Genomic DNA, 19,725 nt, shown 5'->3' on the forward strand with positions numbered 1-19,725 from the left:
CAGTATAGCGGTATATAGAGGTGTAATGTCAGTATAGCGGTATATAGAGGTGTAATGTCAGTATAGCGGTATATAGAGGTGTAATGTCAGTATAGCGGTATAGAGGTGTAATGTCAGTATAGCGGTATATACGGGTGTAATCTGTCAGTATAGCGGTATATAGAGGTGTAATGTCAGTATAGCGGTATATAGAGGCGTAATGTCAGTATAGCGGTATATAGAGGTGTAATGTCAGTATAGCGGTATATAGAGGTGTAATGTCAGTATAGCGGTATATACGGGTGTAATCTGTCAGTATAGCGGTATATACGGGTGTAATCAGTCAGTATAGCGGTATATAGAGGTGTAATGTCAGTATAGCGGTATATAGAGGTGTAATCTGTCAGTATAGCGGTATATAGAGGTGTAATGTCAGTATAGCGGTATATACGGGTGTAATCAGTCAGTATAGCGGTATATAGAGGTGTAATGTCAGTATAGCGGTATATAGAGGTGTAATCTGTCAGTATAGCGGTATATAGAGGTGTAATGTCAGTATAGCGGTATATACGGGTGTAATCAGTCAGTATAGCGGTATATAGAGGTGTACACAGAACACTGGACTGTCTCCATCGCACGTCCACCCCGCGCCGCCTCTAGCTGACACTGTCGCTGACGTCGCCGCACCACATTGACCATTGAAGCCTTGAATTAGTGACGTCACATAGGCAGACATCAGTTCAGGCGCAGCCAGCCAATCAGAATGCAGCATTCAGAAACAGCACAGAGCTGCCGGCATCAGACCCCGCCCACAATCCTCCTTGACTCCTCCCATCTAATGCTGTACTAGTTCCCCCCTATAGCCGCTGTGTGCAGTTGCCCCTACCCGGGCGTCCTTATTATTTGCACTGACCGGTCACACTGCGGGCTGTTCCATCTCTGTAATAAAGGGGGGTCACGGCTCAGAGGGGGCGGAGACTAAGCCTAGAGCTGTCATTAAACCACGCCCACCACCGTCCCTGTAATTCTGCCTGCAGAACCTGAGCGAGCGGAGATCGTCCGGTCCAGTGTGTGCGGAGCCGCGGCCGGTGACATCGGTGCAGGTACGAGCTCTGTTCTCTCTCATTGTGTCACTGATGATGGGGCCGATGCTGATTGTGCAGGCTTCTGCTTCTCCCTGTGCCAGGACTCTGCATGCAGAATATGCGAAATAATCCTGTTTAAAGGGGTTTTCCATCTTTAAGGAAAGTGGTTTCTAATTATCCCCTGATCCAGCGCCCACTCTCTTCCTCTGCTCCTGTCTTGTGACATCTGGACTATAGAAATCACCGCTGCAGCCAATCACTGAGCTTGGCGTCTCATGCTGTCTCCATCAGTGGAGCTCAGTGATTGGCTGCAGCGGTGATTTCTGCTGGACTCTGGGAGTGCAGCATTTAAGGTCCACCTGGACAACCCCTTTAAGGCTGTTGCCATTTTCATCCATTTTTGGTTCACGTGTCCGTTTTATTTTATGCAAAAATAAAATAAAAGAAATAAATGGAGGAGTGTGGGTGACGGCCCCTGTTCTAGTAGCCCCCCTATTCCGGGCGTGTTATTGGGGTGTTTCTCTAGTGTAATTCATTATTTCTACGCTTTTTTTTCCCTCCAGGCGCCATGTTGGTGAGTCTCTGGCAGGCAGGGGGCGCCTTGATCGAGGAGGCGGTCGGGGGCAGCTCGGCCTCTAAGGTTCTTCTCCCTTGCGCCTTCCTCCTCCTCATCGCTCATCTCTCCAAGTTGGCGTTCAAGCACCTGCAGAGCGTCGACCCCGAGACTGTGGTGAGTCTGTCACACCGGCGGCATTGGGGATTCTATAAGCCCCCGCCGGACCTCCGGGTGCCCCTCTATCTATGTGTGCACTGATTTCCAACTGCAATGAATGAATATAACAATAAGCTGCAGTGTAAAGTATGGGGGAGGCGCAGAGCATAGAGCTGACAGTGTCTGACATCTTGTAGCTGTGGAGTAAATGATCCCCTTATCAATAAGACCGGGGATAACTTATTATTCGCTCGGGGGGTCCTACCGACCCGAAATCAGGGGCTCTGGAACTGATAGAGGCTCTGTACAGACCCGTTTCAAACGCTCGACCTCCGCTCTGTTTTATCATTAAGCTTAAAAAGGTTGTATATTATAAGAAAGGCTTTTTTTTTTTTTACTGGGAAATGGCGCCCCTTTTTTATTACATGCTGTGGCTGGTATTGCAGCTCAGCACCATTTATTTGAATAAAGAAAAGGTGCAATACCAGAAACAACCTATGGAAAAAGGTGGCGCTATTGCTAAAAAAAAACTATTTAATTCTTCTGTGTAATGACTATTATGGGGACGTGAAAAAAAACACAACTATTTAATTCTTCTGTGTAATGACTATTATGGGGACGTGACTGCTGATAAAATATAGAAATGAAGCCTGGAAACAGAGGAGCGATGGGAAGGAAGCTGAGACATGGGGAGCTGTGTACCGATGTGTCAGGGGCCCACGCTGTTATGTTTGTGCTTTCCTGTCTCCGCAGAAATATCCGCCGTACATCTCATCCCACATCCCCTTCCTGGGACACGCCATATCTTTCGGGAAGAGTCCAATTGATTTTCTAGAAAAAGCTTATGAAAAGGTGAGTGTGGGGGGCGCCAGGTGGGGGGCCGCGACATGTGCCGTACCCCATCCTTACCTGAGCACAGGCTGCGCTGCTGACTATGTGTTGGTAGTAGTTGTGCGCGCTGCTCCTCTCCCCGTGCGTCTCTGTCATAAAGAACAAGTGATCAGATCATCGCAGATTCCAGTCCCCAAAGGGGACTAAAGAAAAAAAAATTTTTTATTTTTTTTTACATTTTTCTTTTAAAAGTTCAACCCTTTTTCCCAGTTAAAGCAATAAAAAAATAAGAATAATTTAAAAATGTAAATAAAATAATAAAAAGTCTAGAATTGCCCTTTATAGTCGCCATACCTCCTAGAAAAATGCCATTAAAAAATGGCATCGGATGGACCAATAAAAAAGTCGTCTCATCTTGTATGGCAAAATACAAATGTTACAAGGGAGTGGCAACAAAACAAAAAAAAAAATTACAAAGATATACCGTACATTTTTTTTTTTTGTAGTCACTAAAATCTAAAAAGAAAACCGTGTACGTTTGGTGTCACCGTAATCGCACTGACCTGGAGAATTATTTTGTTAGGTCATTTTTACCGCACCATAAGGGTCAGTTCACACAGGGCGTTTTTGATGCTTTTTTTTCTGCAGCAAAACCTAATCTTGGCAGGAAAGAAGCTGCGTAAAAAACCCGCAGGTTTAGGTTCCTTTTTTTGTTGCGTATTTGGTGTGTTTTTTTTTTCCTCTTTGTCCAGGCTAATGTCCTTGGATTTTCAGCAGCAAATAATGATACCTGCATTTTTGCTGTGTTTTTGCTGCGTTTTTTTCAACACCCATTCAAGTCAATGAGTGAAAAAACGCAGCAAAAATGCTGAAAGAAGTGACATGCTCTATGTCCAAAAAACGCAGGAAAGCACAAAATACTGATCACACAAAAATCCAATGTGTGCATGAGATATCTGAAATCTCATAGGCTTTGCTGGTGCTGTAAAAAGCAGCTGAAAATTAGCATAAAATAAAGCAGCAAAAACGTCCTGTGTGAACTTACCCTAAAAAGGAAATCCAATAATCAATGGTGAAATTGTATTTGTTTTTCACCATTTGAAATGGAATTTTCTTCCGGCCTTTTTTTCAGTACGGTATATGGTAAAGTGAATGGTTTTATACAAAGCTGATAAAAAATGGAGATGAAAAAATGAAAAATTTCTGATTCTTGGAAGGAAAGAACAAAAGCATAAAAATGAAAATCGGCCGGAGGGAGAATGGAGTAAATGCCGGCTTCCATGTTTATTCTCAGACCTGACTTTCTTCTTCTTTCAGTACGGTCCTGTCTTCAGTTTTACGATGGTTGGCAAAACCTTCACCTATTTGGTTGGCAGTGACGCCGCCGCTTTGCTCTTTAACAGCAAGAATGAAGACCTGAACGCGGAAGACGTGTACTCCCGCCTCACCACCCCCGTGTTCGGCAAAGGAGTCGCCTACGATGTCCCCAACCCGGTAATTATCCAGGTCCACTGCGTCTTCTGTTTCATGTGTATTGTGATCCGTTTCCCAACCGGGAACATCCTTCCTTAAAATCTCGACATTGTCCCTCTGTTATTCCTCCTGGAAATGGATGAATAAACTGACAGCTGGGTGTTAGCGGTTCACACAGCTATATTTCACACTGACCACAATGTCTGGACTCATCACGGGACACATGACGAGAACATACAACCTCCTATGTGCCTGTGAGGTTGGGGGTCAGAGACCTCCGGTCAGTCCGGGCGTGGTGGTCAGTGTACGGACTGTGATATACGTCTGAATACTACGCAGGGTTGTATCTAGTGATGAGCAAGTATACTCGTTGCTCGGGTGATCTCTGAGTATTTGTTAGTGTTCGGAGATTTAGTTTTCATCACCTCAGCTGAATGATTTACAGCTACTAGCCAGGCTGAGTACATGTGGGGATTCCCTAGCAACCAGGCAACCCCCACATGTACTCAGGCTGGCTAGTAGCTGTAAATCATTCAGCTGAGGCGATGAAAACTAAATCTCCGAACACTAATAAATACTCGGAGATCACCCGAGTAACAAGTATACTCGCTCATCAATAGTCGTATCCCATTGCAATGAGCAGTCAATTGAGTTTTAATTTTCCAGGAAAAATAATGGAGGAAAGGTAAAATGCACAATTTTAAGAACAGATGCTCCAGATTTTTTTATTCATGGGGAACACAAGCATTTATCGAAAGTACATATATACACTGCTCAAAAAATAAAGGGAACACTAAAATTCCACATCCTAGATAGCACAAAATGAAATATTCCAGTTGTAAATCTTTATTCATTACATAGCGGAATGTGTTGAGAACAATAAAACATAAAAATGTTCAATGTAAATCAAGATTAGTATCCCACAAAGGTCTGGAGTTGGAATGATGCTCAAAATCAAAGTGGAAAATCAAATTACAGGCTGATTCAAATTCAGTGGAAATGCCTCATGACAAGGAAATGATGCTCAGCAGTGTGTGTGGCCTCCACGTGCCTCTATGACCTCTCTACAACGCCTGGGCATGCTCCTGATGAGGTGGCGGATGGTCTCCTGAGGGATCTCCTCCTAGACCTGGACTAAAGCATCCGCCAAATCCTGGACAGTCTGTGGTGCAACGTGACGTTGGTGGATGGTGCGAGATATGATGTCCCAGATGTGCTCAATCGGATTCAGATGCCACCCGGAGGACAAGGAGCCAAGCGTAGAAGAAAACATGAATACTTTTTTAAGGATAGCAATACATTAAAAGTTAACAAACGGTAATATGTCAGAATAAAAACGTTATCAGTAAACACATAAAGGGGAAAAATCTCCTCCCCCAGAAACATCCCTCATGCACCATACATAGCCACCAAAGGGGCAGAGTATAATGTTAGCCTAGCAAAGATACTATATAGTGCAACCCCTAACAACAGGGACACACTATGTGCCATAAATCGTCTATCCCACATGTAGGGGTTAAGAGAGTGTACCCGGTAAACGATAGGGGCAAGTAGATAGAGATAATCAGTCGGCTTACCGCAGGAGGGATGAGAGGGGAAGGGCACAGCCAGAGAGTGACCCCCGACGCGCGTTTCGCGGAGCTGCACGCCGCTTTCTCAATCGGATTCAGGTCTGGGGAACGGGCTGGCCAGTCCATAGCTTCAATGCCTTCATCTTGCAGGAACTGCTGACACACTCCAGCCACATGAGGTCTGGCATTGTCCTGCATTATAAGGAACCCAGGGTCAGCCGCACCAGCATATGGTCTCACAAGGGGTCTGAGGATCTCATCTCGATACCTAATGGCAGTCAGGCTACCTCTGGCGAGCACATAGAGGGCTGTGCGACCCTTCACAGAAATTCCACCCCACACCATTACTGACCCATTGCCAAACCGGTCATGCTGAAGGATGTTGCAGGCAGCACATCGCTCTCCACGGCGTCTCCAGACTCTGTCACGTCTGTCACATGTGCTCAGTGTGAACCTGCTTTCATCTGTGAAGAGCACAGGGCGCCAGTGGCAAATTTACCAATCCTGGTGTTCTGTGGCAAATGCCAAACGTCCTGCACGGTGTTGGACTGTAAACACAACTCCCATTTGTGGACGTCGGGCACTCAGACCATCCTCATGGAGTCGGTTTCTGACAGTGTGAGCAGACACATGGATGTTAGTGGTCTGCCGGAGATAGTTTTGCAGTGCTCCTCCTGTTCCTCCTTGCACAATGGAGGAGGTAGCTTTCCTGCTGCTGGGTTCTTGCCTTCCATATTCCTGGTATCTGCTCCATGTTCTGGACACTGTGCTGACAGACACTGCTACCCTTCTTGTCACAACTCGCATTGATGTGCCATCCTGGATGAGCTGCACTACCTGAGCAACTTCTGTGGGTTGTAGACACTGCCTCATGCTACTGTACCTCTAGGGGTGAGAGCAAGGACAAAATGCAAAAGTGACCAAAACAACAGCCAAAAAGGATGAGAACCAAGAAAAAGTCTGTGGTCACCACCTTATGAACAAATCCTTTATAGGGATTGTATTGCTAATTGCCGATCATTTCTACCTGTTGTCTTTTCCATTTGCACAACAGCATGTGAAATTGATTCACAATCGGTGTAGCTTCATAACTGGTTGATTTCACAGACGTGTGATTGACTTGGAGTTACATTGTGCTGTTTAAGTGTTCCCTTTATTTTTTGAGCAGTGTATATATAATGTGTGTGTATAGATATATATAATTATATTGTACTTAATTTTGACATTTATTATTTTTCCCATCCTTCACAGATCTTTCTGGAGCAGAAGAAAATGTTTAAAACCGGCCTGAACATCGCACATTTCAAAACCCATGTGCAGATGATTGAGGAGGAGACCGTGGATTACTTCAAGCGCTGGGGAGACAGCGGGGTGGGAAGTAAGGAGGATTCACAGATAACAGTCACACATGAGAAGGCCGGGGTCACACACCGCGGGGGTCACACACCACACTATTGGGCTTTTTAACAAGACAGATCTCAATCAGATTTGTTTCTATGAACCTGACCTAAGCAATTAGTAAAAAAGACACTGATTACACCCAACCTGAACCTTCCCACTTACTGAGCAATGTTTGTGTACATATATTACATTACATTACTGATCCTGAGTTACATCCTGTATTATACCCCAGAGCTGCACTCACTATTCTGCTGGTGCAGTCACTGTGTACATACATTACATTACTGATCCTGAGTTACATCCTGTATTATACCCCAGAGCTGCACTCACTATTCTGCTGGTGCAGTCACTGTGTACATACATTACATTACTGATCCTGAGTTACATCCTGTATTATACTCCAGAGCTGCACTCACTATTCTGCTGGTGTAGTCACTGTGTACATACATTACATTACTGATCCTGAGTTACATCCTGTATTATACTCCAGAGCTGCACTCACTATTCTGCTGGTGCAGTCACTGTGTACATACATTACATTACTGATCCTGAGTTACATCCTGTATTATACCCCAGAGCTGCACTCACTATTCTGCTGGTGCAGTCACTGTGTACATACATTACATTACTGATCCTGAGTTACATCCTGTATTATACTCCAGAGCTGCACTCACTATTCTGCTGGTGTAGTCACTGTGTACATACATTACATTACTGATCCTGAGTTACATCCTGTATTATACTCCAGAGCTGCACTCACTATTCTGCTGGTGCAGTCACTGTGTACATACATTACATTACTGATCCTGAGTTACATCCTGTATTATACCCCAGAGCTGCACTCACTATTCTCCTGGTGCAGTCACTGTGTACATACATTACATTACTGATCCTGAGTTACATCCTGTATTATACCCCAGAGCTGCACTCACTATTCTGCTGGTGCAGTCACTGTGTACATACATTACATTACTGATCCTGAGTTACATCTTGTATTATACCCCAGAGCTGCACTCACTATTCTGCTGGTGCAGTCACTGTGTACATACATTGCATTACTGATGCTGAGTTACATCCTGTATTATACCCCAGAGCTGCACTCACTATTCTGCTGGTGCAGTCACTGTGTACATACATTGCATTACTGATGCTGAGTTACATCCTGTATTATACCCCAGAGCTGCACTCACTATTCTGCTGGTGCAGTCACTGTGTACATACATTACTGATCCTGAGTTACATCCTATATTATACCCCAGAGCTGCACTCACTATTCTGCTGGTGCAGTCACTGTGTACATACATTACATTACTGATCCTGAGTTACATCCTGTATTATACCCCAGAGCTGCACTCACTATTCTGCTGGTGCAGTCACTGTGTACATACATTACATTACTGATCCTGAGTTACATCCTGTATTATACTCCAGAGCTGCACTCACTATTCTGCTGGTGCAGTCACTGTGTACATACATTACATTACTGATCCGGAGTTACATCCTGTATTATACCCCAGAGCTGCACTCACTATTCTGCTGGTGCAGTCACTGTGTACATACATTACAGTACTGATCCAGAGTTACCTCTTGTATTATACTCCAGAGCTGCACTCACTATTCTGCTGGTGCAGTTGCTATGTACATACATTACATTACTGATCCTGAGTTACATCCTGTATTATACCCCAGAGCTGCACTCACTATTCTGCTGGTGCAGTCACTGTGTACATACATTACATTACTGATCCTGAGTTACATCCTGTATTATACCCCAGAGCTGCACTCACTATTCTGCTGGTGCAGTTGCTATGTACATACATTACTGATCCTGAGTTACATCCTGTATTATACCCCAGAGCTGCACTCACTATTCTGCTGGTGCAGTCACTGTGTACATACATTACATTACTGATCCTGAGTTACATCCTGTATTATACTCCAGAGCTGCACTCACTATTCTGCTGGTGCAGTCACTGTGTACATACATTACTGATCCTGAGTTACATTCTGTATTATACCCCAGAGCTGCACTCACTACACTATTCTGCTGGTGCAATCACTGTGTACATACATTACATTACTGATCCTGAGTTACATCCTGTATTATACTTCAGAGCTGCACTCACTATTCTGCTGGTGCAGTCACTGTGTACATACATTACTGATCCTGAGTTACATCCTGTATTATACTCCAGAGCTGCACTCACTATTCTGCTGGTGCAGTCACTGTGTACATACATTACATTACATTACTGATCCTGAGTTACATCCTGTATTATACTCCAGAGCTGCACTCACTATTCTGCTGGTGCAGTCACTGTGTACATACATTACATTACTAATCCTGAGTTATATCCTGTATTATACCCCAGAGCTGCACTCACTATTCTGCTGGTGCAGTCACTGTGTACATACATTACTGATCCTGAGTTACATCCTGTATTATACCCCAGAGCTGCACTCTTATAGCATCTTAGTCGCTCTCCTGTATTGCAGGACGCAGCTACTTTTTCGTACATCACAAGTTTCTTTAATGACTATTGTTCCCATATGAAAATCATCAGAATATATGTTCTGTACTAGCATTGAACCTGGAAAGAGAGTTCAGCTCTGAAGCCTACAGAATTGTGAATGCAGCTTGGGAAAGAAATACTGTAAGATGTAGATTGTTTCTATATGTGAGCTGTGGTTGATCTTGGACATTCCCTTTTCGGATTATCGTCCTGGGTTGTGACATTTTGTATATACATATTGTGATGTATTTTTTACCGTAGACCTATTTGAGGCCCTGTCGGAGCTGATCATCCTGACGGCGAGCCGCTGCCTCCACGGGAAGGAGATCCGCAGCATGTTAGATGAGCGAGTGGCGCAGCTCTACGCTGACCTGGACGGCGGCTTCACACACGCGGCCTGGCTTCTCCCAGGATGGCTGCCATTACCCAGCTTCAGGTAGCTGTAAAGACCCCAACTCTTCAATTCCTCCGCTTCTCCTCTTTGTGTGGGTCTTTGATCTGCGATTGCCGGGGTCTCGGGGGTCCTTCATTTCAAGCTACAAACCCCCAACAACCCCAAAGTTATGGCATGTGCTAGGAATAATATCAACAGCAGATGGGCATATGTACACTTTACGTTCTAGCTCTGCTGGGGACGCGCCCCCATGGGCGCTCTGGTGGGTAGCATAGCGTGAATGTGTTCTACCCTCTGATAATTCCACTGAAGTCAGGGTCTTATTTCCAGGCGCAGAGACCGAGCGCACAGAGAGATCAAGAACATTTTCTACCAGGTGATCCAGAAACGCCGACAGTCGGAGGACAGGGAAGACGACATGCTGCAGACCCTGATCGATGCCACCTACAAGTAAGGCCTGACTGTATGTGACTTCTATAAAGACTTATCTACTGGGCTGAGTGCAGAAAGCTACTACTGTCTATACAAACTAATCAGAAATCCTGCAGTTTTCATGCTGGCCACACTACCTGTTCTGTACCAAAGACTTTTCAATGGTTGCATTATCATCACAGACAAGATTACAATGACTGATAACACCTCTATATACAGTAGATAACACAGGATCCACCATTCACAATAGGTGATGTCACAGCTCACCTCCTCCTGTACATTGACTGATAACACCTCTATATACAGTAGATAACACAGGATCCACCATTCACAATAGGTGATGTCACAGCTCACCTCCTCCGCCTGTACAATGACTGATAACACCTCTATATACAGGAGATAACACAGGATCCACCATTCACAATAGATGATATCACAGCTCACCTCCTCCTCCTGTACAATGACTGATAACACAGGATCCACCATTCACAATAGATGATGTCACAGCTCACCTCCTCCTGTACAATGACTGATAACACCTCTATATACAGTAGATAACACAGGATCCACCATTCACAATAGGTGATATCACAGCTCACCTCCTCCTGTACAATGACTGATAACACCTCTATATACAGTAGATAACACAGGATCCACCATTCACAATAGGTGATGTCACAGCTCACCTCCTCCTGTACAATGACTGATAACACCTCTATATACAGTAGATAACACAGGATCCACCATTCACAATAGGTGATGTCACAGCTCACCTCCTCCTGTACAATGACTGATAACACCTCTATATACAGTAGATAACACAGGATCCACTATTCACAATAGGTGATGTCACAGCTCACCTCCTCCTCCTGTACAATGACTGATAACACCTCTATATACAGTAGAATACTCCTTTCAGGTACACAAGTAAAATGAAATAAAACACCTAGAAATAAATCCTCCGCCGTGCTCCTCCACATCAGACCCTGCAGTTAGCATGGTGGACGGTGTGAATGTCACCGTATTCGGACTGATGGTCTCTATTCCCCCTGTAGGGACGGGACCCCCCTGACTGATGACGAGATCTCCGGCATGCTGATCGGGCTGCTCCTGGCAGGACAGCACACGTCCTCCACCACCAGCGCCTGGATGGGCTTCTTCCTGGCCAGACACAAGGATATTCAGGAGCAATGTTTTGCAGAGCAGAAGGCCGTGTGCGGGGAGGACTTCCCACCCCTGAACTATGACCAGGTGGGGGTCTCACTCCCGGCAACGACGACATAGAAAATCGTATCATTGCATTAACCAATGGCTCCTTCACAGCTTAAAGACCTGCAAGTCCTGGACCGCTGCATCAAGGAGACACTGAGGCTGAGACCCCCGATAATGACGATGATGAGAATGGCCAGGACCCCGCAGGTCAGCGCGCGGGGCGGTGCGAGCCACAGGCGGTGCTGTATAGTGGGATGGGGAGAGTGATTTTGCTCTTTTCAGTCTGTTGCAGGATTCAGTATCCCCCCCGGACATCAGGTGTGTGTGTCCCCCACGGTCAACCACCGACTGAAGGACACCTGGGTGCAAAACACAGACTTCAATCCCGAGCGATACCTCCATGAAAATCCCGCAGCGGGGGAAAAGTTCGCTTACATCCCTTTCGGAGCTGGTAAAAATGAATTGAATCCGCTTTTAACCCCTTCCTGATATTTGACCTTTGATATTTGAGATTTGTATTTTGACCATATGCTAAAGTCCCCTAATGAAAGTAAAAAAAAAAATAGAATGCATGAAATGGTTAAATTAAAGAAAAAAAAAAAAGGTTAAAATCATCCCTTCTTCCAAAAAAAAAAAAAAAATATATATGCATATTTACCATGGCTACATGCAATAAAAAGTGATAAATACCGCAAAATGGTATCAATAACAAACCAACCCGCGACGCAAAAAAAAACAAGCCGTCATATTGGTAGGTGTTGGCATTTTTTTATGTTCTTAAAGGGCTTGTCTGGGACTTAGAAGAGGCCATCAAGAGGTTCCTCTCCCACAGCTCCATCAATAGAATAGTGGCCGCGGCCGGTACTGCACATCTGCCGCCTATTCAAATCAATAGGGGATGGGCGTGCAGTACCGGCCGCGGCCACTATTCTGTCGATGGAGCTGTGTAGCTCTGCAACTTAGCGGTTCCTGCTGACGTCGTCCCCGGGAACAGCTATCGGCGGGGGTGAGGGTGTCACATCTCCACCGATCAGACATTCATGTTTAAGTCCCGGACAACCCCTTTAATTTTTTTTAAACCTGTAAAATATAAAAATAAATAAGTTTGGTATCGCCATAATCGTACGGATTTGAAAACGTACATTACCAGATCATTTTCACTGCAAAGCCGTCATACCGGGATGGGAAAAAAAATTACAACTTTAAGAAGAAGGAAAGGAATAAAAGCGCAAAAACTGCAATTGGCTGCAGCAGGAAGGGGGTTTTAGGAAAATGCCCAAAAATTAATTCTCAGCTCCAAATTTTATAGTTTGCAAAGATTTGGGGTTTGTCATAATAGTGGCCAGTCTTGAAAATTAGATCTGCACTGATACATTGTAGCAAGTGATCAGTTGCGAGAAGGAAAAAAAAACAAAAACCTCATACAGTGATGTCTATGGAAAAATAAGGTTATTTGGGAGATGAAAATGAAAAACTGCCTCCTTAAGGGGTTAAGCAACTGAGTGTATGGTAATGACTTCCACATATCGGAATAGGGTCGATATCGCTTGTTTTTCTCTTTTCCAGGCCGCCATCGTTGCATCGGTGAAAATTTTGCTTATGTGCAAATTAAAACCATATGGTCCACCATGCTGCGCCTCTTCGAGTTCGATCTCGTAGACGGATATTTCCCTACAATCAATTACACAACGATGATCCATACTCCCGACAACCCCATCATCAGATATAAGAGGAGGAAAGTGTGACGGAGGCTCCGCTGATTATTATTATTATTTTTTACACAATTGTACATTACAGGGGTGGGGGGTCCAGGCGTAATTCTGACTGTACATGTTCTGTGTTTTATAAAATGAATGTGAAATATTACTGTATAAATTAGGGGCGTCCCGGGTTTTATTTTGTTACTTTGCCTTTTTGTATGTGCAGACCGCTTGTAAATAAGCCGCATTAAATAATGTGTTAATTCCTACTATGAGGCGGATTTTTTCTCAAGACAGAACTTATTATGTATCTCCAGATTGTAAGATACAGTGGGATAAATAAGTATTGAACATGTCACCAATTTTCTAAGTACCGTAAGTCTATTTCTAAGGGCCCACACTGCAGGATAAATACCATGCTATGTTTTATCGGTGCAGATTTGCAATTGCATTTGATATTCGGAACGAATCCACCCATACAAATCTATGGGAGAGTGAGAAACATCAGACTGCACTCAGATGACATCCGAATGCAGTCTGATGTACGCGCACGGAGACAATGATGAACATGGAGAAATGAAGTTCTCGGTCTTCTCCACACCTGTGCAACGATTCTCTTATGCAATAATTCTTTTTTCCTGTGTCATTTCTCATTATTACAAAACTTAATTTATGGACATCTATGGTTTGATTTCTTTGCCTGTGTGGATCGGATGGGTTGTTATCGAAATCTGGTGAGAATTTCATGTCAATAGCACCTTCACAAAATATATTTACTTAGAAAATTGGTGACATGTTCAAAACATATTTCACACGCTGTATTACGGTTCTTTCACATGTCACTGTTTCCGGTACTTGTTGGTGATAGTTTTCACACATGCCGGAGACACTTATACACGTAGTCCCACTCAAGTGAATGGGTCTGTGCACGTCAGTGTGTTTCCACGGACTGTATGTCCGTGGGCAAAACACGCTGACATGTCCGTTTGTTTTTTTACAATAGCACGGGCCGCAAACTGTCCAGCACACATGCATACTAATGACAAATGGATGACATCCGTGTGTAATCTGTGTGCACGTACCGGTGCCTGGGAATCAGCGGTACTATTTGCGCTGTTCCCCGATGCCGGGTGCTGAAGAAGACCACTCACATCAGTTTCCTACTCGCGCTGCAATCAGCGCTGGCAGGGGACAATATTGAGAGTTGTGTTCAATTGTTAACAGCGAGAGCAGGCGGCGGCTGATTGGAGTATTCATCAGCTGCCGCCTGTGCTATAAAGAAAAAAAAAAATCTGGTTTCCCCTGCATTTTTTTATAAAACCAGCCAGGCAAAATTGACAGCTACGGACTGCAACCCGCAGCTGTCAGCTTCAGCAAGGCTGGTTATCAAGAATAGAGGTGTCCCCACGCCGTATTTTTTTTAATTATACGGCCTTTATTATGGCTATGTGTTTATTTACAATACAAATATAGGATTAGTAATGGAGAAGTGTCTTATAGACGCCTCTCCATTACTAAGTCATGGGCCTGATGTCACCGAACAATACAAAGGTGACATCAAACCCACACCAATAAGAACCCCACTTGCCACCGCCACAGGCCAAGTGGGAAGAGCTGGGCAAAGCGATGGAATTGGTTCATCTAACAGATGTGCCTTCTCTGGGCCGTTATTTTTAGGCTTGGGGGGGGCAATATCCATGGACTCACATCAGCCTGAGAAGACAAGAACCTCACCTCATTTGAAAAAAAAAATGTATTTATTTATAGCGCAGGCAGTGGCTGATAAACACCCCATCAGCTGCTCACACTGTTCACAGTTGAATACAACTCTCAACATTGCCCCCTGTTCGCGTTAATCGCAGCGTAAGAAGGAAACAATTATGTGAGCTGTCTTCAGCACCCGGCGCCAGGGAACAGTGCAAACAGTACAGCTGATTCTAAGGCCCCTTACCAATTTGAGAATGCAAACCCCCAGCTGTCTGCTTTAGTTTGGCTGGTTGTCAAACATGAAGGGGGTCCCAAAGCCATTTTTTTAAATTATTTATTTAAAAATTGGCGTGGGATGCCTTCTATTCTTGATAACCAGTCATGATTAAATCGACACCTGAGGGTTGCAGCCCGCAGTTGTCAGTTTTGCCTTGCTGGTTATCAAAAACAGGGATTTTTGTGCACTCACCGTAAAATCCTTTTCTCCGAGCCAATCATTGGGGGACACAGGACCATGGTGTTATGCTGCTGCCACTAGGGTGACACTAAGCAAATACACAAAAAAGTTAACTCTTCCTCCGCAGTATACACCCTCTGCTGGCTCTCTCGTGAACCAGTTCGGTGCCAAAGCAGTAGGAGCTCACAAACGGAATTGCAATATGTCAAAACCACTAAAGACTACAAGCCAAAGGGCTAACAGGGTGAGTCCTGTGTTCCTCAATGATTGGCTCGGAGAAAAGGATTTCTCCTTCGCCACATTGGGGGACACAGGACCATGGGTGTTATGCTGCGGTCACTAGGAGGCTGACACTAAGCTGAGACAAAAAAAGGTTAGCTCCTCCCCTGCAGTATACACCCTCATGCTGCCTTCTAGAGACCCAGTTCAAGCTTAGTGTCCGTAGGAGGCACACTGATTTTTACTTTCTATCCGGACGAAGGGGGCGACGGATTCTTTCATGTTCCGATCTCCCCCGAACCAACAACAGGCGAGCACGGGAGTTTCACCTCTCCGTATCCTCTCCTGCGACGAGGGAGCCACTGCCTGAGCTGACCCTTTTGGGCGACGGTCCCTTTCACGGGCGCCGATCTCCCCACGTAGTACAGACGAGCACTGGTGTTGTTTACCTCCAGTATCCTCTTCTGCAGCCAGGCCTTTTTATTGCCGGACATCAGCCCTGTCCACCAGGTTTCACCCTCGGCTGTACAGAGGCACTATTACCCGTGGCGTCCGTGCAGCCCACACTGCATCACCACTGTCTATGCGGCTGATTCAGGTGGTGGACGGTTCCTCTCCACCCCCCTTTCTGGGGTTGGTGGATGGAGGCTTCCCAACCCCTGCACCGTCCCTGTCTTTCACCCCAGGCACTCCTCACCTCAGGCCCAGCAGCTGCTCCATGGGGGTAAGTGTCTCGCGGGGGGGCAGTCGCCGGTTCTGCGGTCCGGAGGGCTCTCTCTTAGTAGTGGCACGTTTTTCCGGGCCCCTTGTATTCCGGCCATCAGCGGCCGAGCGCCGGGCCGAAGCCGAAAATTTAGTCCCCGGCTTCGGCCTAGCACAGGCCGCATCCCGATAGGCTCCGCCCCCCATTTTGCGTCATTATGCGGTGCCGCCCCCTGGTCCTGGCGCTTCTCGCTCTCTGCGAGATCTCCTCTCCCCACTCTCGGCGGCCATCTTGGATTTTCCCTCTGCACGCCGCAGCTCCTGCTCCAGCCGCAGCTACCCACACGTGCAGCGTTTTCTCCGTCAACTGTCGCCAGCAGGACCTGGTATACCGCCGCCGCCTCTTCTCTCTCTCTGCGGGACACAGGACCTCGGGTAAGGAGACCACGTTAGGTTCTCCCCTGCAACGCCGCCCTCGCTTCCTTACATTCAAACCCGGTCTATCTTACATTAGGGTGCACCATGTCCCAGTCAAAGTCTAAAAAGTCCTCTAAAGTGCATACTACCTTTTTTTCTGCGTGTACCACCTGCCAGGCTCCACTTCCTCGGCCTCAGAGTTCCCCCCTCTGCTCAGCCTGCGATGCCTCATGTGCCCAGGAGCCCTCCACCGCCACCGACTCCGGCGTAGCTAGTCCCCCCGCGTGGGTCGCGTCACTTTCGCAATCCGTGGATTTTTTAGCTAATGCCATCAAAACCATTCAGAACCCTCCTGGGGAACAGGGCAACCCGTTACAGGTGTTAAGAGATCCCTCCGTAGCAGGGGAATCGTCGGCCAGCAGGGGCCGCTCTCTCCGGAAAGAGGCACGGTCATAAAGAAAACGGATCCACACTACCTCTCCTGAGCGCTCACCTCGCCACTCAGCTTCTGGCAGCTCCACCTCTCGCTCACCCTCTTTGGGGGCTCGCAGCGTTCACGACTCTGAATATGAGTCTGATGTATCCTTAGACCCGGAGGCTCCGGAGTTTAGATCTACGGTTGACTCCCTCATTGTGGCAGTCAATCACGCACTTAAAGTGGACGATGACTCTAATTCTGCTCTGGACCACGCAGTCTCCTTTACTAGAACCAAACGTTCTCATAAAACTTTCGCCTCTCACCCAGATTTTCTGGATATAGTCAGGCGACACAGGGAGCGTCCGGATAAGCGTTTCACGGGAAAAAAGGACCTGGTATCGAAATATCCTTTTTCAGCAGATCTCGTGAAAGACTGGACGGACCCCCCACTAGTAGATCCTCCGGTTTTGCGCCTTGCTTCCAAAACGCTCCTATCCGTCCCGGAGGGCGCTTCGATTAAGAGTCCCACTGAACGCCAGCTAGATTCCCTAGCTCGCTCAGTGTACGAAGCCTCAGGTTCTTCCCTATCTCCCTCTTTCGCCGCGGCTTGGGTGGCCAAGGCAATGGTTTCCTGGGCGGACGCTCTAGCGAAATCCATTCATGAACAGGATCTCCCGTCTGAGATGGCGGACCTTGCTAAACAGATAGCCATGGCTGGTGATTACGTGATGTACGCATCTCTCAATGCAGCAAATTGCGCAGCATCGGCGGCCTCAAACGCCATCACTATCAGAAGGGCTATTTGGCTCAGAGTGGCGCGCAGATTCCTCCTCTAAAAAATCTCTGATTTCTCTCCCTTTTCAAAGCAGGCGTATTTTTGGTGAAAAGCTAGACCAGCTTATTTCCGACGCTACAGGGGGAAAGAGCAAGTTCCTTCCCCAACAGAGGCCCAAGGCGGCCTTCCAGCGCCAGCCATATTTGCGCTTTCGGCCCTTTCGTACCAGCCCAGCCTGGTCCAATCCTGCCGGTTTTTCCAGATCGGACCGTTCCGCTCGCTCAGACAGACGTTCGTCCCTCTTTCAGGCCGAATCCGTCCTGGCGAGGAAAGCCTAGGCAGCCCAGGACCAGAGGTTCCAGACCCCCCAGATTCCCTCCTCAATGACTCGGGAATGGCGCCAGTCGATACCACCAGAGTAGGCAGACGCCTACTTCTTTTTCAGCAAGCCTGGCTCTCCGTCATTCACGACGAATGGGTCAGGGATCTGGTGTCGTCTGGCTACAAAATAGAGTTCTCCGCTCCTCCTCCAACTCGTTTTTTTCCCTCTCGTCTCCCCAGTTCGGGAGCTCAGTCTCGCGCCCTCCTTTGCGCCATTCACTCCCTCCGCCAGAGCGGGGTCATTGTTCCGGTTCCGGAACACGAGAAGTTCAAAGGTTTCTACTCGAACCTCTTCGTCGTGCCAAAAAAGGACGGGAAAGTTCGCCCCATTTTGGATCTGAAGCTTCTGAACAAGTGCGTAAAAGTACGACACTTCAGGATGGAATCGCTCAGGTCGGTCACCTCCTCGATGGAAAGAGGGGAATTCTTGGCATCGATAGATATCAAGGATGCCTATCTTCACATTCCAATATTCCCGCCACATCAAAGGTTCCTCCGCTTTGCCGTTCTAGAGGACCATTTCCAGTTCATGGCCTTACCCTTCGGTCTTGCCACGGCACCCAGGGTATTCACGAAGGTCATGGCGGCTGTCATGGCCATTCTTCATTCTCGAGGAGTCGTCGTGTTGCCTTACTTAGACGACCTCCTCATAAAGGGTCCGTCTTATCAGGCCTGCGAGGCAAGCGTCCACATTACTTTGGATTCTCTTTCGCGCCTGGGCTGGTTGATCAACTTGGACAAGTCCTCTCCCGTTCCTGCCCGACGTATCTCCTTTCTGGGAATGATCCTGGACACTTCAAGGGGTCTGGTCTTGCTTCCTCGGTCCAAGGCCCAAGCGCTTCAGCAAGGAGCCCGAACGCTCTGCCATCCTCGCCCGCGAACCATTCGGTTTGCCATGAAAATCCTGGGAAAGATGGTTGCAGCAATCGAAGCGGTTCCTTTCGCTCAACTCCATCTCCGCCCCTTGCAATAGGCTCTTCTGGACAACTGGGACAGGAGTATCTCATCTCTCGACCGTCCTTGCCCGTTGTCTCCGCGGATCAGACAATCTCTTGTATGGTGGACCCTGGGTCCATCTCTTCTCCAGGGGAAGTCCTTTCTCCCGATCCGCTGGTTAGTGGTAACTACCGACGCCAGTCTCCTCGGCTGGGGTGCGGTGTTTCTTCACCACTCTGCCCAGGGCCGTTGGACAGTTCGGGAGTCAAGGCTCCCTATCAAAATCCTGGAGATTCGTGCGATCAGACTTGCCCTGAGTCGCTTTCACGCCCTGCTCGCGGGTCACCCAATACGAGTCCAATCGGACAACGTCACAGCGGTGGCTTACATAAACCACCAGGGGGGTACCC

General features: G+C 46.9%; 1 protein-coding gene across 1 annotated transcript; it reads left to right on the forward strand.

Moving 5' to 3' along the window:
• The first annotated feature begins 802 nt into the window (after positions 1-802).
• CYP51A1 (cytochrome P450 family 51 subfamily A member 1) lies at positions 803-13,572 on the forward strand. Its single transcript, XM_069729423.1, has 11 exons — positions 803-1,082; positions 1,628-1,794; positions 2,530-2,628; positions 3,925-4,101; positions 6,903-7,029; positions 9,827-10,001; positions 10,290-10,409; positions 11,447-11,642; positions 11,715-11,810; positions 11,886-12,054; positions 13,170-13,572. The coding sequence occupies exons 2-11, from the start codon at positions 1,633-1,635 to the stop codon at positions 13,346-13,348; spliced, it is 1,500 nt and encodes a 499-aa protein (XP_069585524.1). The 5' UTR covers positions 803-1,082; positions 1,628-1,632; the 3' UTR covers positions 13,349-13,572.
• The last annotated feature ends 6,153 nt before the right edge of the window (positions 13,573-19,725 follow it).

Source organism: Ranitomeya imitator, chromosome 6 (genome assembly GCF_032444005.1).
Source record: "Ranitomeya imitator isolate aRanImi1 chromosome 6, aRanImi1.pri, whole genome shotgun sequence".
Lineage (NCBI taxonomy): Eukaryota > Metazoa > Chordata > Amphibia > Anura > Dendrobatidae > Ranitomeya > Ranitomeya imitator.